Genomic DNA, 25902 nt, shown 5'->3' with positions numbered 1-25902 from the left:
TGGGCCAGCGGTTAGGATGCCTCACTTCCACTGCAGGGGGCCCATGTTCCATTTCTGGTCAGGGGAACTAAGATCCCAAGAGCAAAGTGGTATGGCTGCCCCCCACAAAAAGGAAAATATAAGGGGCGCTTCTACTGCTATCTTCCGGAAAACAGGGTAATGAGCCAAATGTTTCTCCTGTGGCATCTTCCACAGAGGACTGGCCCAGACAGGCTTAGACCCCAGCCTTGCCCCTTCCCCTGGGTATCCCAGTAAAGGGGCAGTTCAGAGAAAATTTTTTTTTTTTTTGGTGGGGGTGTGGTGCACGTGGACCTTTGTTTCCCAACCAGGGATCGAATGTGCACCCACTGTAGTGGAAGAGCAGCGTCCTAACCACTGGACCACCAGGGCATTCCCCGAAAGTGGCTCTTCTCAAAGGGCAGGCTGAGGGAAACGGAAACGCGAGCCATCATTTGGACAGGAATTTGGCAAAAGCTGGTCAAGCTGAGGATGTACCTGCCTATGGCAATAAGCACCTTCCTGGGTGTCTCCTTCACAAGTGGATGTTCAGGGCTTTCTTGGTGGGTCAGTAAGGAATCCACCTGCCAGTGCAGGAGACGCGGCTTCGATGCCCTGATCTGGGAGGATCTCACATGCCACCGAGCAACTAAGCCCGTGCTCTGAAGCCCAGGAGCCGCAACTGAGCCCATGTGCCACAGCAATGGAAGCCGGCACACCCTAGAGCCCGTGCTCCACAAGAGAAGCTCAAGCATCGCAACTAGGAAGGAGCCCCCACTCTCCGCAAATAGAAAAGAGCCTGTGCAGCAACGAAGACCCAGCACAGACAGAAATAGAAAAAAAGAAGTGGACGTGCACAGGTGTCCAAGGGTTGGCAAGACACAAAGCCACCATCTAAGTAGCAAGAGCCATCAGTTTGAAGGGTAAATCAAGTCTGCTGTCACACAATAGAACACACAGCAGTGAACTGGAATGACCTTGAAATTTATCACGATGAATACACAGCAAATAATGGTGAGCAGAAACAGCAAATAGGTAAATGATGGTGGGTGGGTACTGGGTATTCATCTTGTGCCTCTCTGTATTTCCTTCATGCTTACATACACACAGGGCCCAAGGCCCCAAAGTTTTTTTTTGGGGGGCGGTGGGGAGCATGTTGGTTCTGTCACAAGTCTTGTGGGATCCTAGTTCCCCGACCAGGGAGGGATTGAACCCAGGCCCAGTGGGAGCTGGGAGTCCTGACCCCTGGACAACCAGGGAAGTCCCCTTCGTTGAACTATTGACCTGTTTGGATTAGGTCGTTTTCTTGTTTTCTCTTCATCAGGTTTTTGTGTTTCCTTTCTCCTGCCTCCTCTTGGATTATTTGAATACTTTCTTTCAAACTTATCTTTAGGTGTATCAGCATCTTTTAGTATTGCTCCCGGGATCACAAACATATCCTTACCTATTCGTTATCTATGGAGTGTCACGTCACTTACAGCGCAGAAGCTCTGCCAACACACAGCCCCGCTAACCCTCTTCTCCCCATCATCTCATGCTGTAGTCATACGAAGCATATCAACACCCCTTACAAATGCCCGCAAGTATTAACTTTTTTATCTACCCCCATAGTTGCTGTGAGGATTCAAGCAATTTATCTGAAGTCTCATTATTTTGAAAGGTATCAAGTGGGTTGTGTGAGGACTTCAGCTGTTATTACACTCTTTGCCAACTGATACATAAACTTACATTTCCCTACCTGTAGAGGGACAAGTAGGGCACACCTCAATAGATGGGACATTTATACTTATCAATAAAATGCAAGAAACTGAAAAAAAGGGTCCGCAGTGGAAAGGGAAATCATGGACTGTAAGGCTGTGATGGGGCCAAAAGTTTAAGATGTTTGGCCGCACTGGGTCTTTGTTGCTGTGCACCCAGCCTCCTCCAGCTCCCCCTGCAGCTCAGGGGCTCTAGAATTCGGGCTCAGCAGCTGTGGCGCGCCAGCATAGCTGCTCCGTGGCATGTAGGGTCTTCCTGGACCAGGGATCGAATGCAGGTCGCCTGCATTGGCAGGTGGATTCTTAACGTCTAAGACAAGGGAGGCTTTTCTGAGTAGCCACCCGTTCACTAGAATGTTCAACCACTGAGAACCTAAGTTTGGTTATTACGCACACCAGAGACAAGAGAAGTGGGGTATGGAGGGAAGAGGCCTGGCAGAACCATTTCATTTGCTAACTTCAGCACTTCCCCCACCAAACATACGCTACCTTCAGACAGGATCCTTCTTCCCAAGTGGGCTGCATGTCCCGAGGTGTTTGAACCCACAGGATAATCACCATGGACTTCCTGGAGACCGGGAAATCTCTTCTTAAGGTAACACAAACTTGTAATATGGAAAAATATGAAATTTGAGAGCAAGGGGAATTAAGCCTTTTTCTTGTTCAGGGCTGGAGGTTTCCAGCACCACCCTCCAGATTCCCAAGGGGTCATTTTGGGGTCACTCAAGTCTCTGCCATTACAGGTACACAGGGGTGGAAAAGTTTGAAAAGTTGCAGAGAAGATTCTAAGACAGTTTTGTTTTTAATCCATCCAGACCCGTCGCTCCCCCTTGTGACCGACGCCCCACATTGCAAAATAAAGGGTGTAATTAGCTCAGATTTTCCAAGACCCTGTGAAATTTTTGCAAGGAACCCCTGATTCAACACTCTAGGGCCCAGAAAAGGGCTGCTCCAGAAATAGAGCCTAGCCTCACCTCAGGAGGGGGCAGAGAGGACCAGGAGGGGGGAGAATTGAGTCCCTCCTCCCAGAGGAGACCCGTGCTTTTCTTTTCTCACTGACATCAACAGGGCTGAAATAGAGAAGCTGATTTATTCATTCTAACCAGCCAATTTACATATGGGGAGAAAGCCAAGTGTGGGTGAGGAACGCATTCCAGGTGGACGCACGCTCGGGTCGCTGAGTCAAGATACATTTGGCACTCCAGCGACCGCTCTGACCCGTCCAGCTGTGGGACTTGGGGCATTTTACTTCGGTCTCACTTAACTGCTATGAGATCACTGCTCACTTTTACTCCTTTCCCACTATTATTACATTACAATTGCTGTCACTGCGAACAGCCACTACTTAACGGAATTATTTGACAACAAGACTCAAGCTTCTGTGTGTTTTAGAATATGAGCATGCTAACTTTTGCTGCATTGCTCAGGAAAACAGTGGCAGGAATGGTGACGGAGGGGAGGGCCATGGTGTTGTGTTCAAGCATCCAGGGATACATCTTCAGGTTTAAACAGGCCATTGCTCCCTGTCAGAGGAAGAAGTTTCTCACATGGAAGAAAAACAAATCTTAAAGCAAATAACTTTATTTCTATCATTCCTTTTTGAAGAACCAAAGAAATATAGAAAATATAAAAAACACACGAATAGCTGCGATTCAGGGGGGTAACAAGAAGGACCAACACAGCCCTTCAACGCGACAGCCTGCAGCGCAACTGCCTTCACCTGTGAGGGGCTCTGCAGGGAGACAGGCCGGCTCCCCCATCCCACCTCAAAGCCAAAGAGTCAGGCTGGCTTCCCAGGGGTGGGACCCAGGAATCTGCCTTTTTAAACAAGCTTTCCCATTAATATTCCACTGGCAAGGCCTCACCCTAATACCCAAGAGAATTTGGTAATACTTCCTCTCTTTCAAAATCCAGGCTGGAACTCAACTAATTCTAAACTAAAACTCAAGAACAGCACACCAGATGGCACCTGTTGTTTCTCAGAGCTTCAACCTTTGGTGGAGATACACTCCACCCGCCATGTTTTTGGCTCTCTTAAGGGCACCTGTCTACACTTGGAACTGTGGTTCTGCCGTGTGGTTTCACGGCCCAGGGCATTATTCCCCACCTGAAGTCATGCTCCTCACCGGGTGACATCAGGTGGGGACTGAGGACAAGAAAGTGGCGAGAGGCTCCTAGGCAACCAAGTGTGCTGGTTCCTGGCTGGGGACTTCCAGGAACTGGCCGCGCAGGCGAGCTGGGAGGCCTGGGGCGGGCAGGAGACCGTCAGGACCCAGGCCCCTGTGCAGCCGCTGGTGCTGCGCAGCCTCGCGCCTCGCAGGAAATGGTTGGTACTGGTTCAGTAACTTGGTTTTTCCCTCGCCTGGAGAGGCCTTCATGGGGGAGAGGAGGGGATCGATCGCACAAGGGCGCCGTGCGGTCAGCATCTCTGGGGCCGCAGAGTCTCGGGTTCAGTTGGGGCCCAGGCACTCCACAATCCCGTTCCCCTTCATGCCATCGAAGAAGAAGAAGTTGTTGTGAGGGGGGTCCCTCTGAGACAGGGCCTGCGGAGGGAAATAAGAAGGTTCAGCTCAAGCGCTTAAAAGGGGATTCGAGGGAGAAAAGAGAATAGACCCCTGAACCGAGACCTTTCCAAAGCAACATGGAGAGTGGTTCTCGAAAGAGGCTGACTTTGCTCCCCAGGGGCTATGTGGCCAGGTCAGGAAACAGTTCTGACTGTGGCTCTCCTGTCCCTGCACTCTGTCCCCTACCAGCTGTGTGCCCTTGAGCAGACCATTTAGCCCCTCAGACCTTTACGTTCCCTGCGTAAAATGAAAACAACAACTGTTTTATCCTGGGGATTAAGAGAGATGCTTTACCTCCAATATCTAAAACAATGCTTAATTCAGAGAAGCACCAATGGCAAATGGCCGTAATAATTACTTATGAACATTCCGCTGAGAAAGGCAGTGAATGATCATTCTGACCCATCTGAGAGCACAGCCTCTGTCACCTGGGGGGACGCACACCGACACTCCCGGGGAAGGCAGTGCTGCTGGCCCTCCACGGGACACACCAGGCTGGGCATCCAGAGGGCCTGGGAGATTCTAGTCGGCCATGGAAATGGTCATCATTTCGTGGGGCTAACAGGTCAGAGCACTTTTAAGAGATGGAGTGACAGTCCCTGGGATTACATGCTGGACCACGAGTGACCTGTGTGGACCGGGGAAAGGTCCAGAAGTGACAGTGAGTTTTCTAAGACATTCTCAACCCAAGAAGGGTTACTGTTTAAAGAGGAGGACATCACCCATGCAAACTGCAACCTGCCAAGGTGCCCGGGAGCTCCATGCAGTCAGTCACTCCTCAGGCAGGCCTGCCTTTACAAAGCTGGGCCCTGAACCTCTCCTCCTTGAACTGAGCGCCAATCCCAGTCCTCGTCTGTAAAATGGAGATGATTATACCTATTCCAAGTGCTTAATCTGGAACAAACTGTTCTGGAAAGGAGGTGTTGACCTGGTGTCAGAGGGTGGCTTCTCTGAGCTTGCATAGGAAAACCCAAACAAACGGCCTCAGCCTATTAGGGTTCCTGGTGAGTATGAAACGCGATCCAGCTTGTAACATGCCGGCCGCAGAGTAGATTCTCAATAAATGGGAGCTGCTACTGCTTGAACAGGAGGTCCTTTCCCAATATCTGAGGCCCCCAGGCACTCGGCCAGGTGGAAGGGCACACAGGTGGATCCCAGACGTAAGAACCCATGTTCCAGGAGATGGCACAACGCATTTTCACACGGAGCCTGGTAAGGCTGCTGCTGTCAACTCTCACCTCTAGAGCTGTAGGAGGGGAGACTGCCCACCAACAGTGAGAGGTAAAGAACCCAAGGAAGGAGGATGAGACACAGGACGGGACTAGAATGTGTGGTGTCTGGAAAGATACGAGGAAGGAGGGAAGAGACGATTCCCAGGGAACAGACTTGTACGTCTACCCCCACCTCCTGATGTTTACATTTTACCGTGGTCAGAGGGCCCCACCAGGGAGAGGGCGGAGGTCTGCCGCCCTCAGATGGCAAGCCTTTACCGCCAGCTGGCTGAAGCTGGACCGGTGTTAAGTGAGGGGGAGTGGCAGGGACAAGACAGCAGGGCACGGGGTGAACGCGGGGCCAGGGGGAACGTGCTTCCGAAGGGGGAGGGGAGATTCCAAACACGCCTGCAGCCAGGAACGCAGAGTGCTCTGGCCATGGGACAGACAGGAACAAGATGCGGGCCACAGCTGTGCCCGGTGGCAGGAGGAGGGGCGCCCGGAGGCGGGACTGGGGCGCAGGTGCCGCGTGCCCCTGCACACAGCGGGGCAAGACTGCCTGCCCAGCCCACCACCTCCATCCCACGCAAGAACGTCAGGAAGCAGCGTCTCAGCGGGATGTGTGGAGGCGAGGCTGAGGGCACCCGAGACCTGCTGGCCAAGGGCTGAAGAGCATGGACCCAGGAGCCAGACGGCACGAGCTTGAATCCCGGCCTCACCGCTGCTCTGCATCTCAGTGCAGGGATCGCAGCGGCTCCTACCTCATGCGCTGTTGTGAGGATCAAACGAGTCTATCAAGTCGAGAACAAGGTCTCCAAGCAGTGGGTGCAGAATGGGCTTTCAACAAATGCTATCTAGCGACTTCCCTGATGGTCTAGTGGTGGGGAGTCGACCTGCCAACGCACGGAACACGCGTTCGATCCCAGGTCTGGGAAGATTCCATGCACCGAGGCACAATTAAGCCCGTGCACCACAACTACGGAACCCTCATGTCCTCGAGAAGCCACCACAATGAGCAGTCCATGCCCCACAACTGGAGAGCAGTCCTGACTCTCTGCAACCAGAGAAAGCCCTCTGGCAGCAACAAGGACCCAGCAGAGTCAAAAAAAGAAAGTCCTAGAGAAAACTATGTTTAAAATAAATAAGCGTCATCTATGCTCTCATCATCGTAGGATACAAAACATACTAGGTTCCCACTCTCCCCTTGCTGTTCCATCACTGTACTCTTTCCTGCCAAGTCTCTCCACAGGCAGTCTCAGAGTCCTTCTCAACACAGTCCGCCCGCAGCCACCACCGACTCCCCAGGCCGGGGGGCCCGAGCCGAACCCTGCCAGCAGCCTGGGCAGGCAGAAGCAGGGTGAGGCCGCACACAGCAGCGCGTGCCTCTCCTCTCCTCCCACTGTGCCTCCCACTGCCTACGCCACAGAGTGAGACTCAGAAAGAATCTGATCCAGAGAATGATCACGGAAGAAAAGAGAGGGAAAAAGCCTTAAGAAGATGGTGGGACCATCAGATTGCGTCAACTGTTTCTGAAGCAAGTGTGCAAACCAAGACAAAGCAGGGGAAGTTGGTCCACTGTTGCAAGTCCACTTCAGTGGTCAAGATGTGCGCAAGGCAAATTCATCACTTTAGGAAAATATCAAAGTCCCCCAAGAAAGGAACACATACTGGGGGGTATGCTACAGTTCTGATAACCCAAATGCTCCAGAAGAGACTTCAAAGTGCCATGCCAGGTACTAAACACATGACCCTGTGTGAAAGCTCCCCTTTCAAGAGGGAGAAGGACACCTGCCTAACGTGGGCACAGGGCACGCTGGGCAGAGCCTTGTGGGCTCTGGGCACAGGCTTGAGCTCCTCTGGTGCTGACTCCCCTGCTCTACACTCGCCCACGGGGTGCGAAGTAACGAGAGGGAACTCTGACGCCATGGCATGAGCGGAGGGAAACTGTGGAGCAGACGGGAGCAGTACAGGCTGTGGAGGCCCTTCTTTGGGCCTCGGTGTCCACCCCTTAAGTGTGAATCAGGACAGTGCCCACTTCACAGAGCTGTGAGAAGCAGAATCTGTGGCAAATGTCACAACACCAGACAGCTGGGTGGTATAGTTAGGGGACGGCAGACAGCCCCGTGGGCTCTGTGTCCAGTTCTGGGCTTATCAGCACGAAGTAGGCACTCCCAAGGCCATTTGCTGAAGGCCCACATGAATGGGCTGGAGAGAAGGGGATGAAGTGGAAAAAGGGAGGGAGAAAGGGAACAAGGAGGTCAGGAGACAAGGATGACTGGGGTCTGAGAAACCAGGCAGCTCTCTAAGACAGCTCTGGGTTCTCTGTCGGCACATCCAAGGTCCTAGTGTGGAGGGCCAATGATCTTCCACGCCACGGGACTTTTTACCTTCACAATTTCCTGGGCCAGGATCCCTCCAACCACTGCACACACTGGGGCCATCTCAGAGAAGCAGTACCTAAAAGAGAAGACATGTGAAACGGAGCTCTGAGCAAGAGGAAGGCTGGTGTGGACATCTGGGAGAAGTCAGTGGTGGGTTTGCCTGAATGAAAACATCTCCCACCAGGAGGAGTCAATTCAGACAGCAATGCTAATACTGGTATCTAGGTGTGAAAAGTAAATCTGATCCAGGTTAGTAGGTGGCGAGAAAGACATCTGAACCTTGGCAGGCAAGAACTGTTTCACAACTTCTTCTTTTTTTTTTTGAAGTTAAAGGATAAGACTATATCTGTGCATCCTAAAAATAAAGCCCTACAAATACCAGATGTTTCGGTGCCCCGGTCACATTCTCGCAATTCTCTTTTGTCCCACAATGGGCAGTGGGTTCGATATGCTAGTCCCAGACAAATGTCAGGAGCAGGCCTGTGTTAACATGCAGACAGCTTGGGAAAGTCGGGGTCTGAAATTAAAGCACGGGAGGAAAGAAAAGTCTTCACTACCCACATAGATACCAACCCTTCTGGGCCAGGAAGGGGAACCCAGAGGACAAATTTTAGCTAATACTGTCACCTGCCCCTCCCAATCATCCATCCCAGACAGTCAAACGCTGTCTCCCACCACCTCCCTCCAAGGAAGCCTGCCTTGCCAGCTCCCACCCCTGAACACAAAGGGGTTTCTGAAATGAGCAGATTGAGGTGCAGGCAAGTTAAACGGAAAACTTCTCTCTGGAGCCCTACTGCGAGAACACTTCCAGTCTTCTTGCTTTGGTACACACCCTTCCAGACATTTTTAAAAGGGCACATATCTAAATATATATAATTGAAAACCCAGGTCACAGCAACTACTATTCACTGTGCCCCATGACCTATGGAGGGATATTTAAGCTGGTGGACTCTGTGATCATACACTTTGGTAGAGCTGTCCAAACAGTTCCTTATGGCAAATTCCTAAATATAGAATTGCTGAGTCCTGATGCTCTCCAGAAAGGCTTGATCCATTCAACTCCCACTAACTAGGCTCGGGGGTGACCATCTCCTTACCCCCTGGCTGGGACCAGCACCCCCATCTGTTAATCTATGGAGGCAACTTTTCCTCTTGCATACCAAGGTCCTCTGAGGAACTATAAAACCTAACAGAGAAAACTACAGCCAGGAGAAACTAGTCGCCATAATTCTACTCCTCAAAGATAGTCAATTTTTTCCTTTAAAAAAATTCTCTTTTATTCTATGTGATCCTACTATAAAAATTTAATGTTCTACTTTTTTTCTCTTAAAAGCATATAATCTTAAAAAAAAAAAAAAAGTATCATCTCAACAAAATGCCAGTAAATCAAAACAGCAACATACACATGATCACTTCAACTGACACAGAAAAGGCACGGGACAAAACGCAGCACCCTTTCGTGATAAACACACTCAACAACTGGGAACAGAAGGAAATTTCTTCAAACTGATAAAGGACATCTACAAAAATCCACAGCTAATATCACACTTAACGGCAAAACACTGAAATATCAGGAACAAAACAAGGATGTCTGCTATCACCACTTCTATTCAACACTGTCCTGGAGGTTCCAGCCAGGGCATTTAAGGAAGGCAGGAAAGAGGCACAAGGGGCATCCAGACCGGAAAGAAAGAAGTGATATGTCTTCACAGATGACATGATCTGGTATACAGACAGTACTAAGGAAACCACAGAGAAATTATCTGAACTACTGAATGATTTGAATCAAGGCTGCAGAATACAAGATTAACATACAAAAAAAAAAAAAACCAATCTATTTCTATACATCAGCAATGAACACCCTCAAGATGAAATGAAGAATTCCATTTACAACAGCATCCAAAAGAATAAAATATTTCGGAATAAATTTAACAACAGATGTGTAAGACTTACTCTCTGAAGACTACTGTTGAAAGAAATAAAAGACTTAAATAAATGGAAAGATATTCCCATGTTCATGGATCAGAAAACTTAACTTTGTTAAGACAGCAATACTCTCCAAATTATTCTATATATTTGACATAATTCCTCTCAAAATTCCAGCTAACCTTTTTTGTAGAAATGGGAAAATCCACCCTAAAATTCTGCATGAGACCCAGAATAGTCAAAATAATCCTGGAAAAGAAGAGCTAATGTTGGAGAACCCACATGTCCCAATTTCAAACTTCCTACTACAAAGCTCCAGTAATCAAGACAGTGTAGTATGGCACAGGACAAATTCAGTGATTTTTTTCCCCACTCTGGTTCATGGAATGAGTAATTTTCTTTTAAAATTATTTTAAAAACAAAAAAATTTTGACCACACCACGCAGCATGTGGGATCCTGTGTTTCCTGACCAGGCATTGATCCTGCACCCCCAGAAGTGGTGAAGTGCAGAATCTTAATCACTGAACCACCAGGGAAGTCCCTATTTTAAAAAAATTTTTATACAGTTTTAAAGGTCATTTTCCATTTACAGTTATTAAAAATATTGGCTATATTCCGCGTGTTACACAGTGCATCCTCGAGCCTATGTTATATCCCACCCTCTGTGCCTCCCACCTCCCCTCATCTCCATCTTTGGATTCATTCCATACTATCTGTTTTTTTCCATAATATGTCTATTATCTCTGAAACTTAAGGACCAGTAAGTTCACCAAAGGACATATACTACATTCCAATTCCACTTAAACAAGATGCCCACAACGGTCAAATTCATCAAGAAAGAAAGACGCTGCAAGGGGCTGGGGACACACAATGGGAAGTCAGTGTTCAGTGGGGACAGAGGTTCACTTTGGGATGAGGACAAAGTTCTGGAGACGGGTATCAGTGACAGGCGACAACAGTGCGAATGGACTTAACGCCACTGATCTGTCCATTTAAGGATGGCTAAAATGCTACAATTTATGATGTGTGCATTTTACCATAATGCAAAAATTTAACAGCACAAGTTATATTACATATATACATTATGAATGTCTGTCATAGACGTTTATAACAGTGAAAGACTACAAAGAACTTAAGTACCCACCAAGCAGGTAACGGTTAAATGAAAACCGTACAGTAGACAATGACACATGAGGCAGTACAAGCGAGGTTACGGATCTTTACTTGTGACACAAACAGATCCATGAGATGCTGGAAAAGGAAGGCTGTGGTATGAAAAGTGTGATCATTTTGGTATTTAAAAAGAGAAGACACATGAGTAAATACAGATACAGATGTCTGAGAGGCTAAACCCCCAAATTAAACCCCAAGCCAGCACTGGTGACTTCTCACTGCGAGGAGCTATGGGAGATCCTTTTCTTCCCTTTTCTATTTTCTGGCAATGGGCATCTGTTACCTTCATAATCAGAAAAGCAACCGAGCTCTCTGAAGAGAATAAATAGCATGAAGGACGGGACAAGCAGATCACAGACAGATGAGGGAAACGGAGATGTGGGCACAGCTTTCCCTCCTCAAGTGAGCGCACCCTGCTCGGAGCTGGCGGTGGGCAATTTGTGCAGGCAGCTCAGCTGCCAGACGGCAGCTCGATTCCCCGCCACATCCCCAGAGCATCTCCCCCAGCCTTATCTGCACCAGCCATGGCCGGCTGTTAGGAGGCCATCAAACACCTCTCACTTAAAGGGCAATAGAGAGGGAGTGCCTGAGCATGGGAGGGCATAGATATGAGGGCACAGACACGGGAGAGCTGTTTCTGCAAAGAGGACTGGGAGGGTGGGGGGAATACAACACTCTGTGGAGAGGAAACCAGCCAGCAGCGAGACAGGCTGTTAGCAGTGAGGCTGTGGCTCTCTCCTTCTGGGAAGTGGGGGCTCTGCCACTGGCTGGTGATGCCCAGGCAGGCCATTCATCACTCTCAATGCCCAAATCGGTCACTCGGCTGCACACTCATGGCCTGGCACTGGCACTAGGGGTGCTCACTGGCCCGGATGGGACTACTAAAGCCGGACACCTGTGGGAACCTGTTCTCCGTGGGCCGTCCCCCGGGACAGGGACCCCATCCCAGGCGCTGGTGTCATTAGCCCCAGAACTCCCTCCCGGTGCCAACTTACAAGAGTGCCTGGTATCCAGGTGCCTCTTTCTGGCTGAGGGCTCAGCAGGCGATTCAAAGCCCCATTGCTGGTCTTAAATTGGCTGAGGCTTGTCAGTGTCTAAGTGAGGTCCCCAGACATGAGTGCACAAGGAAAAGACTAGGGAAGGATGGGACCACCATTCACTTTCTTGCTGAATAGGAACCAAGGTACTAGGCTGTCCCCAGGGATCAGTGGTGTGGGGAAATCTTGGTCAGCTACTTACTAAAACCTTGGACACGTGACTGTATCTTTCTGAGCCTCAGTTAACTCACGGGGAAATAATAATACACCCTTCAAGGACTTTAACAACCATATGACTGCACTGGTAAAGCACTGAAAGCCTTCACTACACCGTGCTTCCATTATTAGCTGTGTAACCTCAGGCTAGTGACTGGACTTCTCTGAGCTCTAACTTAGCTTCCCCTCTCCTATAAAATGGGGTCTTGTCAAGAGAGGGCACATACACAAAGCGGCTAGCACAGCGCCTGGTACTGTAATAGCTGCTCAGTAGATTCTAGCCATCATTACCGCTGCTACAAGCGGGGCACAGCAAGGCAGCTTCCAGGGTCCCTCAAAGACGCGGAGAGAGAGTGGAGTAAGCAGATGATCCCAAGACTGTCTGGGAGGGATTCCTGACTTAAGTCTCCCTTTGGACTTTACCAACAAACCCAAAACCTGACAGTGTTTAAGAACAAAGGACTGATCCCTGAGGCCGAAAGCATTGCAGTGCCCAGGGGTGAAGATGCTGGGAACAAGGATGCCATTGCGGCCAAGGGTATAAACTGATGGGTCATCAGCGGAGGGCAAGGGCAGTATCTACCAAATGATAAACCCATCCTCTGACGCACCACTCCCTTGACCCTGCAGTTATATCTGAACACATACAAGGTCACCTCCATTTTTCATATACTGTTGTTATACCAACAGAGGGGCGGAGGGCCGCGGGGTGGGTGTGGGTGTGTGTGTGGCAGAATGTGGCAAAGGAGGCTCTCTCCTCAGGGCTTTTCAGTCTTAATAAAGCATCTCTCCAAATTAAGGCAAATACTAAACACAGACATTTATCAATCTAAACTCAATTGTGATAAACAGTCAGACCAACCTGACAAAGTCTTCAGGAAGCAGTTCAGGATTGACACCCAGGGCGTCAAGCACATCATTCCGTATCTGGAGCAACAACTCAGAATCTTCCCCAAAGGTATCAGAACTAGGATCTCTTCCTTTATCTGTGCGAAACTTCAGGAGCACTGGGAAAGGAAGAAGGCAGGTTAAAAAAGCAAGTCTTTTCACAACTGAAAAGAAAATGATGTGATCAAAAAAGGTCTTAATTTCCAAAACATACAAACAGCTCATAGAACTCAAATGGGCAGAAGACCTGAATGAACATCTCTCCAAAGAAGACATACATGTGGCTGACAGGCTCATGAAAAGACGCTCAATATCACTAACCAACAGAGAAATGCAAATCAAAACTACAAAGAGGTAGGTACCACCCCACACTGGTCAGAATGGCCCTCAATTAAAAAACAAAATCCGCAAATAATGAATGCTGGAGAGGCTACAGAGAAAAGGGAACCCTCCTGCATTGCTGGTGGGGTGTAAATTGGTGCAGCCACTATTGCAAACAGTACGGAGGTTCCTCAAAAAAAAAGAGTTGCCATATGATTCAGCAATCCACTCCTGGGCATGTATCTAGACAAAACTACAATTCAGAAAGACACATGCAGCCCCATAGTCAAAGCAGCACTATTCACAATAACCAAGACATGGAAACAACCTATATGTCCATCGAAAGATGAACGGATAAAGAAGCTGTGGTGTGTATACACAATGGAGTATTGATTCAGCCACAAAACAGAATGAAATAAAGCCATTTGCACCAAGAGGGATGGACCCAGAGATTATCATACCAAGTAAAGTAAGTCAAAAAGAGAAAGACAAAAACCACATATCACTTATATGTGGAGTCTAAAATACGACACAAATGAACTTATCTATGAAATAGTAGCAGACTCACAGACCCAGAGAACAGACTTGTGGTTGCTAAAGGGGAAAGACGGACTGAGAGTTTGGGATTAGCAGATGTAAGTTATTATATATAGAATGGAATAACAACAAGATCCTAAGGTATAGCTCAGGGAACTATATTCAATAACCTGTGATAAAGCACAGTGGAAAAGACTGTCTGTATATGTGAATCAACTTTGCTGTAGAGCAGAAATTAACACAACACTAAATCAACAGTACTTCAATAATTTTTTTCATAATAAATACTTAGAAATGTTGATAATAAAACAAATTTTTTTCATTCTACAGGAAGTACATTAATTAAAATGTGGGCCAAGTGAAAGGTTAACACTTTTCATTTATTCAACAAACATAGTCAGAAAGGTAATCAAATGACAAAAATGACTAAAATTCCTGTGACGAGAGCCATGACAGTACAACAGAGTCTGACATCCTCTATAGGGTCTGTTAAGCAAAGCTTCCCTGCATCAGCACCATGAGTGAAGTCTGTGTGGGTTTGGGAAGAAAGGTCCAATAAGCTTTTAGTGCAGGGAAAAGGCCCTGTTCTGACCCAGGAGAGACGTCAGGTGGAGGAGGCATGCATGCTAGGCACAAGTTCAAAGGATGAACTGCTTCCAGCCAGAGAGGCCAGCCAAGGGCTCGGACACATCAGACAGGCGGATCGTTACAAACAAACCCTCCCGTACTTAATACAACTGCTACGTCAACCTCCAGAAAGGGATGTTTCATTTTGGATGTGAACTAGAGGAAGGGTTCAGATGATGGCAGCAAATCAGAGCTACGGTGGAACGAGCCCTGAACAAGACTTGAACTTGTAAGCCAAATGAAAAGACACAGGCCTGAACAGAAGACCGATCAAAACACGAGCCCCTTCCACTGCCTCGTCCAGACGTCACTGCAGGCGGGCTAGGGGGCACTCTTGTCCCCACCGTGCTCTCCAAGGCAGGCGGAGCCTCCTCTCCAGGCAGTGCTCCTCCCACAGCATACAGGCTGTTTTGGAGCAAAGGGAGAGACAGAAGATCCTGGGGGCCCTGGGAGGGCCCTTCACACTCACAGTTCACCAAGTGCTTCCACTAAGTCTCATCAGTGTTTGCTGACGAGTTCATCCCCCAAATCATACTCCCTCCCTCTCAGTTCAAGGAGCTCTCCTCTAAAAGTTAAAGGTGAACGGGAAAAGTTAAAGGTGAATGGGCAATTGTCGTGGGGCTCTTTAAAAATGCAAATGTTTGGATCTAGCCTCAGACTAGGGAATCATCGACCTTCTCTTTGTTTTCTTCAGACTCACACACAGTTTTGGTGATGAGCAGCCCAGTGGAGAACAGCTCTCCAAGAAGTAGTAAGAATTCTTTCATTCGCCAGCATGAGTGAGCACGGCTGACCTAGGTGTGCCCGGTGGACTTAGGTGCCAGGGTCCAGTGGTGAGCAAGGTCTCTGCAGCCTGAAGGTGATGGGGGAGGACGGGGAATTAAAGGCCAGGACAGACAGCTCCATTGCAGCCTGAGAGAAGTTCATAAACAGTTATACAGAGTTCTCAGAAGACCCCACACAGCAGAGGTCTGGGTTAAAGAAGATGCAAACTGCTGCTGGGCTATGCTTTTCTCAGTGCCAGTATCAGAGAAAGACTGCTAGTCACACGCCCTGGACAGGGCTCTGCACATCAGAGGGCTTGTCCTCTTTTTCTTTAGAAGGTTCCAGAACACCTGCTTCGGATACTGTTTGCTGTCTGGGAATGTTACTCTCCTCTCTCTTCCAAGAATACAGCTTCTACAACCCTTGATTCGGCCCGACCATTTGGCAACCAACTCATAGCCAATGTCCATCCGGATGCTGGCTAACACAGACATGCCATTACCTGAGTTCAACTTCTACCTCTGCGGATGTGTCGCTGGGATTCTGATCTGGACTAAACAAGTGCCTTCAGGCGAGTGTGTGGGGACAGGGTAGAGGAAAGGCTGTGGAAGTGGTGAGGAATCGCTGAGACCGAGCCTCTTTTCCAACAAGGTCCTGTGAAGACAAATGAACCTGGAAATCTCCAGTCCAGTCAAGAGGACATTCTAAGCGGATGGTATCGAATGTCAGCCCTCATCCTGTCCATCACTCTGGAGAAGACAGACCCAGTGTGCGCGTCAGTGCTGCCTGAGCAGATGCTTGTAATGCACAGTCCAAGGGCCAGGGACAAGCAGGTGGGAAGCGAATGAGGCTGCGGGACTGCAGCTGGGGCCCTGCCTCTTCTGTGTCACTGGGGCAGAAGCACGAACTGTCACAAGGGACACCAGAGAGGCTCATTTTTTAAGCCCTCGCCGCAAAACTTTTCACCTTCTGGTTACGGAACACAGCTCTTGAAGCAAACTCAGACTATTGTAATAACTCCAAAACAAACAGTGCCTACTCCACGCCAGGCACCTTTCTAAACCTTTTACGTCCACAATAACCGAGGGAGGGAGGGAGGTCCTGATACGCTTCCCCCCTTCACAGGTGAAGAAACTGAAGTCCAGAGACTGAGCCGTTTTTTCCATGGGACTGCCAATGAGGAGTGGCACAGAACTGCCAATGCTGGCACTCAGAATCTCTGCTTCTGAACCCTAACTGGACCCAGAAGAAATCCAGGACCATGAGGAATGCAGCCCAAGGACCCCAGGTGGTCTGGCTCTTTGCCCCCCACCTTAAGAGAACTCCCACTTGACCACATTTTGGTGAAATGCATTTTCCAGACGGGCCCTGCTCTCTCTCAACTGGTTCATTCATTTTAAGTTCCTAGCTCTGCGGGTGAGAAGAGGAGGCAGGGGCCATATGAGCCCTGGCCCATCCATCTTCAGAGGGTAAGACCAGTTTCATCTCGGAAAGAAATAAGGCAGCGCTCAGAGGACGAGCAGAGGCCGCCAGCAGCTGGCCCCGCTGTTTCTCTGGGCCCCTTGCCTGTTCCTGGTGCGGGCCGCCTGGACATGGGCCGGCAGCCTGGCACCGTCTAGAGGCCTCACTGACCACATCTGAAGTTTGAGCAGGGCCTCTGGGACGGGGGCCAGTCACTCCAGCCACTTATTTGCAGCAAAGCAAACAGAGGCTGTATTCTGTACTCTTTTTTTTTTTCTTCTTCCTTTAATGTCAGCACTCCAATGAGCAGGGCTGGAGGGGGCGGGAAGAAGCCCAGTGTTCTAGACGGGCAGCAGCCTCAGAACTGACCCGAGCCCCTGACGGGTTCTTGCTTATTAAAGTCTCCTCTTTGTTCTGTCATCTCCCCTCCCAAATGGCCAGACATACACACATCACTGTTGACTCTGCATTTCTGGAGAACACCTCCCAGCCAGTTTCCAGATTATGAAACTATCCCGTGAAGATCAAATACTGTTAGGGATGCCAAAAGATGACTCATCGAAACATATCAAAACACTGCACAAAATCAGAGTTCCAAACTTGATTAACTTCCTCTGAACCTTTTAATTAACTCAGGCTGCTGAAGTCTGGAGGTGGGGGCTGACATTCACCGCTACTGAGGACAGACTGGGGTCTCTGCTAGAGTTCAGGACTCGCCCATGCAACGGAGTAGACAAACTTTGAAAGGGAAACACCAAGCACCTTTTCCTGGATTAGAAGAAAAACTGTACATGTGGATAAACTACTCCTTTTTCAAAGAGAAATTAACCCAAATTCAAATTTAATCTGAATCAGACTACTAGATTAGTGTTATAACAGGAATCTGGGAAGCGATATTATTAATTATTCTATTTCTTTCTGAAAACTTTCATTGCATTTAAATGGCACAATTATATTTAGCATAATCACTAAGGCCATTCAAAAACTCCATTATTTTTGTAGGAAAAAAAATGAAGTCAATGTTGCAAACTAGCTCCAACCCAACTGCTGTTCCCCAAAAGAATTCATCTAAAGGAAAAAAGCCAAATCTCTATAAAACTGCCTGGCTGGTGCCTAGAACTGTTCTGTACCAGACACCCCTGCCTCACACCGCTGGTGCCTCCCAACATTCTCCCCACACTGACTCACTCAAGAGACTCATTATCTCTGGGAATGGCCTGGAAATCGGATCCACTCCTGGGTGACATACATCTCCAAGAAAATGAAAAGGCGAGTCATCCTCTTAGCCAGCAGCCCATTTCCTAAGGCAGGACACACCAGGTCTCCTCTTTAGTCAACTGTTCATTCAATAAACACACAGCGAGCACAGCCTCTGCGCTGGGGCCCGAGTGCAACAGAGCAAGCTGCACGCTCTGCCGTTCCGAGTATGTGTGAGGGCGACACACATCATGATGCACGGTAACGAGAGGCAGCGTGAGAGGAGGAGCTGAGCAAGCGCGACGGGGAGGAGAGGGTGGTCTCCCCAAGCAGCCGGACACCCCCTGCCCACCAGGCACAACCACCACATTTCGGCGGGTCCTCCAGGCCCGAACGCTGACCCTTGTCACCTCCTGTCCTTGGAACTTGCCCGTGCTGCTCATCAGGGACCACTGTGCCCTCTCTGTGCAGAGCCCTTCCCCGGGCCTGGGCAGCCTGGAACCAGCAGACCGCTCTGACCCCTGTTCTAAATCACTGTAACACTGGACCCTGACAACATCCCTAAGCCTCCTCCATAAAATGGGAAGCGTCACAGCACTGAACTCATGCGGTTTAAGGATGAACAGAATGAATACAGGCCAGGCACCTTGGCCGGTGCCAGGGGAGCGTCAGGTCCATGGTGCTACTCTGGAACTGTCCGACCTCCATAAACCCACCCACATGGCCCTCAGAGAGGCTGACACACTGGCCTATGCTGTGACTCCTCACGTGACTGAGACCACCACCAACTCAACAGTCAGCTCAGCGGGCGACCGTGCTTTGGCTCTAGATTGTGCATACTCTGGTAACTCTCCGCACCTTGCTCTTGGCCTTCATGGTCTCAATCACAATTTGAGACTCCATAGTCAAAGTGTCGGCTCACCTGTACGAGGACGGACCCGTCTCCTCACCAGCCTCTGAGGCTCTGCGGGGCAGACACACATCTGTCACGTTCACCATTACCTACTGAGTGCCCAGCACGGGGCGGGCCCCCACGGCACACACTGAGGAAGCGTCGGTGCTTGGAGAAGGAGGGAAAGGAGTCACAGGGCGAGGAGAAGGCTCACAACAAGGGGGCACAGGCCCTCATAGATCTAACCAGCCTGTTCCTGTGTGACTGAACTGAATGGAGACCGCAAGATACCCAGGATGGTTCTGTGTCTTACCAAGGAATGTTCAGCCAGAGAAAAAAAGGAAAAAAAAAGACAGTGTACCACATCTGCCTCAAGAGGGAAACAAGATAGAAGCCTGCCTTTCAAGGCCACATTTGAGAGCCAAAGATGCAGAACAGCCGGCCCACGGGTGTGGAGCTCAAAGGAGGGAAGGGGCTGGGCTGGGGGAGGCAGAGGCATGGTCTCCGGGAACCCCCATGAGGGCCTGCTGGTTCTCAGCCTCTCTCACCTTTCAAGGCATCTGGTGGCATCTGGTCATCTGCTCAGCTCAGCTCAGCTCCACCCCACTACCCGCTTCATTTACCTCTCTTAGTTTTCCTCTTTAACCCAGAAACTTGAACGTATGTGCATGCACATATTCCTTCATTCATTTTCTCGTCCACAAACATTTCCTGAGCACCTGCACACCACCTCCACCCCATATGCTGAGCCGTGCTGGGACCCAAAAGGCGGAGATCACAGTCCACAGAGGGCACGCACATAAGCCCGTCTGTCACCACGGCCGCCCGGGCCTTTGACCTCTTTCTCCAGAGAACTTCACCTCCAGATTGGCCTGCCCTGAAGACTTTTTCTGAAACACCCCTGCTGAGCACCAAGTCCTGGCCATCCTTTCATCTCACCAATGAAAGCTAGTCTCTGACCACATTCCATCTCAGTTCAGCAGAGAGAGAAAGAAAGCTGTCTGGTTATTTACAGCTTGCTGTCTTCTGAAGAAAACCTGAGGCAGCTGGATGAAAGTTGTTGATGGGAGAAAGGGGAGTCCTGCTTCTCAGAAATGACCTGCTGGGTTTTGCCTACCAAATGAAAGACCCAGATTACTCAACCTGAGCATGCAGCGGAGAGACTGGCTCACCCAGCCGTGCAAAGGTGCAGTACTGAGCAGCTTTATAAAAGGTCAGGCCCTGTGGCCAGTGATTTAATTACGTGCAAATGGTTGCCGCCGTTATTTATGCCACTATCTGGAAACAATCTCACATCCAATAATAGGATGATTACATAAAATATGATTGGAGTAGGAAATGGCAACCCACTTTAGCATTCCTGCCTGGAGAATCCCATGGTCAGAGGAGCCTGGTGGGCTACGGCCCATAGGATCACAAAGAGTTGGACACGACTGAGCGACTAAGCACGCATATAAAATATGACAGGTTGACCAAATGGAGTATTATTCAGCTATCAAAATTATGTTTAAGCAGTTTTTAGTCACATGTTTGTTCCCTTAACATTTAGGTTTTTAAAACAGGGGCAGGTAATAGCCTATACTCAGAACGAGCTCTTCTACATAAAACAGAATGAGGTGGGTGCAACTGTGACCATCCTCCTGTCCGAGGTGGGAAACTAAGGCTTGGGCTTCTGACAGATTCCAAAGTCACTACACCTCTAACCTCTATGTCGTACTGCCTCCCTGGAAGCAGAGAGAAGAGAGAATACAGACTGGTTTAAAAAAAGAAAAGAAAAAAGAAAATCACTTCAAATGAACTTAGTTTCCCATCCCAGAATCCATCAGTTTAGAATAATGCAAACCACCCATTCAGACTCCATCTGGCCAAATATTCTATTTCTCCTTAAAAGACAACAACAACAACAACACAATTATTACTTTAAAACAAAAATTAAAAACAATTATTTTTTCCCCCAGCTGTGCTGTGCAGCATGTGGGGTCCTAGTTCCCCAGCCAGGGATCAAACCCGTGACTCCTGCAGTGGAAGCATGAGTCCCAACCACCAGGGAAGTCCCCCATTCTCTTCTTTAAAAAAAAAAAAAAAAAAAAAAAAAAAAAAAAAACCCACAAAACAACGGTCTAATGATTCCTGAGCTTGACTCTCATCTTTACAATGGAGCAGTCTGAGAAGTCTGTAACTTACAAAAAGAAGGGGACATAAACATTCTGAAATGCTGAGGCAGGTTATATAGAGGCCAAGTGTGGAGCTCCCTGGACCCCGAGTGCTTGGCCCCGTCTCCCAGCGTGGCCAGCCGCACCCTTGGCTCACAGAGCTGTTCTGACAGAACCCTCTCCATTCACACTCCCCTGCCTGGTCACAAGCAGCAGGGAGACAGGGGCTTTTCTCCAGCCCAGCACTTGAGTGGCACATGACCTTGACTCTGGGCATCTGCTGCTCTCCACCAACCGCTCTTACCCAGGGAAGATGGCACAGGACATTCCCGTGACTGTTGTCTGACAGTCAGGGAAGAGATGTGAGGCTTTCAACCAGAATCGCAGCTGGGCTGGGGCCCGAGAGCAGCTCAAACACAAGCTAACAACGGGGGTGGGGGAGACACGGGCCTGCAGAGAAGACAAGGCAGGTTGCTGACAATGTTGCCCATTATTTCAATCTAGCCACGGTGGGCCTCAGTTTCCCATCTGCAGAAGTGGAACAAGAAAATGTCACGGGTTCTTGTGATGTTCAGACTTTAAAAAATGGACATAATGCCATAAGTATTAATTAGTAAGGTGAACAGCTGAAGTCTCACTGAGCGCTTTGAGGGACGTGGTATTTATTGGGGGATGCTTAAACACTTACTAGGTTTGGTGACCCTGGACAAATGACTTAAGCTTCTTTCAGACTCTATTTCCGTCTATGAAAATGAGATGGTCATAGTAAGATCTGCTCTCATGAGAGTGCCTTGTTGGTTAATCAACAAGGACCTACTGTATAGCACAGGGGGCTCTACGCAATATTCTGTAAGAATCTCTATCAGTAAAGAATCTGAAAAAGAATGAACACATGTATATGTATATCTGAGTCACTTGGTTGTACACCTGGAACTAACACAACATTGTAAATCGATTATATGCCAATAAAAATTAAAAAGTAAAAAAAATTATGAATGCACAAGATGTGCCTGGCCTGCATTTGTTAATCCCTGTAACCCCAGTGGCAGACTCCAGGTTATGTGCCTCTTTTTCAGGTTGAGGAATGGAGCACAAGCCTAACCAGAGCTGGTTCTCCAGCAACAGCCTCTACCCGCTGACGGCAGTGAAGCCCAGGACTGCACTCACGGCTCACCTCTGCCCTCCCCCTCACCTCTCCGCTCTGTGTGGCACTGCCTTCTTCCTTTCTGAATGACTGTGGTCTGCGTTTTGTACCACTGATAAGACAAGTGGCACCAGAAAAAAAAACCAAACAACAAAAAAAAAGAAACACAACAAAACCCACCACTTCTTTCTTCTTCCCTCCCTACAAATTATTTTTAAACATCTGTGGTTATGACAGCAGCAAATCAACAAGCACTCCGCGGCTGTCCCATTATCGGAACCCATTTCCCTGTGGCCGTCTCTTCCTCAGCAGTTCTTGTCATCGCTGGACACCAAAACACCCGCAGGGTAGCGCCGGGCCCAGCTAGTGGTGACGGCTGGTGTGCAAAGGTTACAGGTTCTAAAATAAGAAGTTCCTCCTGAAGAGAACTGATCACCCAATCAAGCTGAGGTCTAGAGACAAAGTCAGTTAAAAATCATAAAAACAGGTAGGCTGGGAGTGTGGCGGGGGCAGGGGGAACTGAGGAAGGAGGAGTCAAGGAAAATAAGTTTTCTAACCATAAAAAAGTTAAAACTGTCCATTGTAAAAAACCTTGCCAAAGAATCTGCAGTGATGAGGAAGAATGAGGCACAAAATACTAGAAAGTTCTGGAAGAATACACATGAAATGGCAGTTTCCTCTGAGACATCCGAGTATTTTACTAAGAAGGTTAACATTAAAAGAAGACAGAACGATTTCTAAGGCTTTCCTATACATGATCTTTGGGAGGAGGTTATCAACGTCTCCCCCATTGCTATATGAGAAAACAGAGGCCATAAGGTGACTATATGACAGAGTGGAACCAAAATGCCTTTCTTCCAACTCCAAATCTGGAGACATCAAGGTTCTAGGGGTAGCAGAAAGTAGACATGAACTCCAAACTTGCTGGGCTAGACTTATGAACCAAGAACAATCGGCCACCTTAGAAAAGATTCTAATTCCCCCACAGCGGGCCCGAGGTCTGATCTACCAGTTCCAAGGAAGCCCACTTCACTGTGTATTTCCCCCAAACAAGAATATTCTCATAGAACAACAAAAGTTATCAAAACTGAAAATTAACCATCGATAAGAGTATTACTACGTACTCAACAGATCTTTTTCAAATTTTACTGACAGTCTCACTGATGTCTTTGAAAGCAAAAGCAAAAAAATATATATATCTGCTCTCAGATCCAGTCTGGGAAGTCCGTGTTCCATTTAGTTACCCTGTCTCTTCATCCTTTAATCTGAAATGGAGTTCCTGGGTCTTTAATGACACTTTTGAAGAGTACAGGCCATTTATTTTATAGACTCTTCTTCAGTCCAAGTGCGTCTGATGTTTCCTCATAATTGGGCTGAGATCACCCATGTTGGGCCGAGAACCAGAGGCCACCCCTGGCTGGCTCAGCAGTGCGGTCCTACTTATACTATCTCCTACCTGCTCAGTGCATCCAAGCGGGACGCATGAGACCTACTGTCCTATTCTTGGAATGTTAACTGTGATCTCTTGGTGGAGGGACAACCTGCCAGGGTTCTCTAGTCTCTCTCTGTAATAAATCAAAAAGTATCTTGGGAAGACATCTATGCTGCTTCACAGCCTACTTTCCCATTTGTTTTAGTCCATCAGTGATCCTTAAACAATACTACTACTATGATGGCCAAACACAGGTTTCTTTTAATCTTCCTCATTCTTGCTGTATTTATTATTCTTCTTCTGTTTAAAAAAAATAAACCTTCCCCTCTCCCTCATTTATTTATTCAATTATCAGTATAGGTTCATGAGTTATTTTATTCTATGGGCTGTCATCAACTACGATCATGATTTACCTGATCCTCAAATTCTCCCAGATTTGATCAGTAGGAGCCCCTTCAAACTGACTCCTGTGACCTTCACGCAGACACGACTGTCATTCTCTGTACACATCCTCACTTTCAGGCAGTGCAGGATGTTCCAAGCACACCTGTAAATTTCCTACCCCAGGCCCAGAACCAGCCCTTTCTCCAAGGAGTCCTGGTTCTCTGCATGTTAACAACCATGAAGTCTGTTCATGGCTATTAGTTCTAAAAGCCCTCTCAATTGGTTAGAGCTGGAAAATACATATGTATAAATGTGAACACATGAGGACTTTCCTGGTGGTCCAGTGGCTAAGACTCTGCGCTCCCAATGTAAGGGACCCGAGTTCTAGCTCTGGTCAGGGAACTAGATCCCACCGCCCACGACTAAAAAGATCTTGCATGCCGCAACTAAGATCCGGAGCAGCTAAATAAATGTTTTTAAAAATAATAAAAAATGTAAATACATGGACACACACGCATCTATTTCTGTACCTACATGTAAAAAAACCATGAGTTCATCCAGATGACTCCAATTCCAATTGAACTAGAGAGGGTCTCCCAGGTGGCTCAATGGTAAAAAATCCTCCTGACAATTCATGGGACATGGGTTCAGTCCCCTCGGTCAGGAAGATCCCCTGGAGACGGAAATTAAAACCCATTCCAGTATTCTTGCCCGAAAAATCTCACGGACAAAGGAGCCTGATGGGCTACAGTCCATGGGGTCACAAAGAGTCAGACACGACTGAGCGACTAGAACAACAAGGGGAAGTAACGAACTCCCTTTTCTGGCAATAAAAAAATCCCAGTCTCATTATCCACAATATATTTGCCTATTTGTTCCATCCAGGGCTTCCCTGGTGGCTCAGATGGTATCCTAGAATAAAGAGTAAATAAGTTTCAGAATTTCTAACCCACACCACTGTAAAAAACAAACCTAACTCGAGTTCAATATTTGTTTACAGTTATTTTTTTAGTGTGAGGGTCTATAGACAAAACAGTGCATTCAAGAGCCACATGGGGTTATCATCTTAGCCCTGCCTCAGTCATGTCCTCGCCTGAAACACAGCATTTAACATGTCTTAAAATAAAACAGCAGATGAGTGAACCGAGGCTTTGACATAGGCCAGGGCTCCCCTTCTCCTAGGGCAATGGTCTCCCTCTAACTCACTGGTCCTTTAGAAACCTGGGAAGTGTGCAACATTGCAGATGCCAGCCACTCTGAGCTGCTTTGATTCAGTACATCTGAGCTAGAGCCAAGGAATCTGTATTTCAAACGTTCCCTGAGGGAGCCTGATATCCTCTGGGGAAACCACTGGCTCTAAGAATAAAAACGTAAAAAAGCGAGGCCCCAATCTCATGTCTGGCTGGCTCGCACCAAGCTCCAGCCTCGAGGGACCACGGTCTCTACCCTGTTGGCCGCCTGCAGGCGCTGCTGCTCTGGCCCACAATGCTCTCACCTCCCTCTACCACCTGGCAAATACCTATTCTTTAAAATCTGGCTCAGATGTCTCCTCCTCTCTGAAGCCTTCCCAATTCCCCAAAGACACCCAGACCCCAAGTTCTCTGAGCTCTCAGAACAGTTTGCTTTCAATTGTCGAATAATTCACACATATTGAAAAACAGACCAGCACAACACGACAGCTTTGTCAATAGCCCTCTGTTACAGCTCCCCTCATGAGCAGGATTATCTCTGCTTGTCTTTTCCATTGGCAAGGAGGCTTCTTCTTCTCGTGACGATCTCCAGGCACAAGATCTGGTGCATGGCAGGTGCTCCAAAAATGGTCTAAGATTATTTTCAGC

At 48.3% G+C, this 25902-nt stretch overlaps 1 protein-coding gene across 3 annotated transcripts in view; it reads right to left on the bottom strand.

Moving 5' to 3' along the window:
• Positions 1 to 3319: 3319 nt before the first annotated feature.
• The window catches only part of SAE1 (SUMO1 activating enzyme subunit 1), a 61929-nt gene continuing 39346 nt past the window's right edge, over positions 3320 to 25902 (bottom strand). The window contains exons 7-9 of one of the 3 annotated variants that reach the window (XM_025269387.2): positions 13126 to 13270; positions 7917 to 7986; positions 3320 to 4297 (exon numbers count right to left, since the gene is read on the bottom strand). In XM_025269387.2, coding sequence (XP_025125172.1) covers positions 4205 to 4297; positions 7917 to 7986; positions 13126 to 13270 — 308 coding nt within the window. In that variant the 3' untranslated portion in view covers positions 3320 to 4204. The remainder of the gene's footprint in view (positions 4298 to 7916; positions 7987 to 13125; positions 13271 to 25902) is intronic. The other 2 variants (XM_044930784.1, XM_025269388.2) reach the window with 2 other exon arrangements.

This window comes from Bubalus bubalis, chromosome 18, assembly GCF_019923935.1.
Source record: "Bubalus bubalis isolate 160015118507 breed Murrah chromosome 18, NDDB_SH_1, whole genome shotgun sequence".
NCBI lineage: Eukaryota > Metazoa > Chordata > Mammalia > Artiodactyla > Bovidae > Bubalus > Bubalus bubalis.
This window is presented reverse-complemented; position numbering and strand designations above follow the sequence as displayed.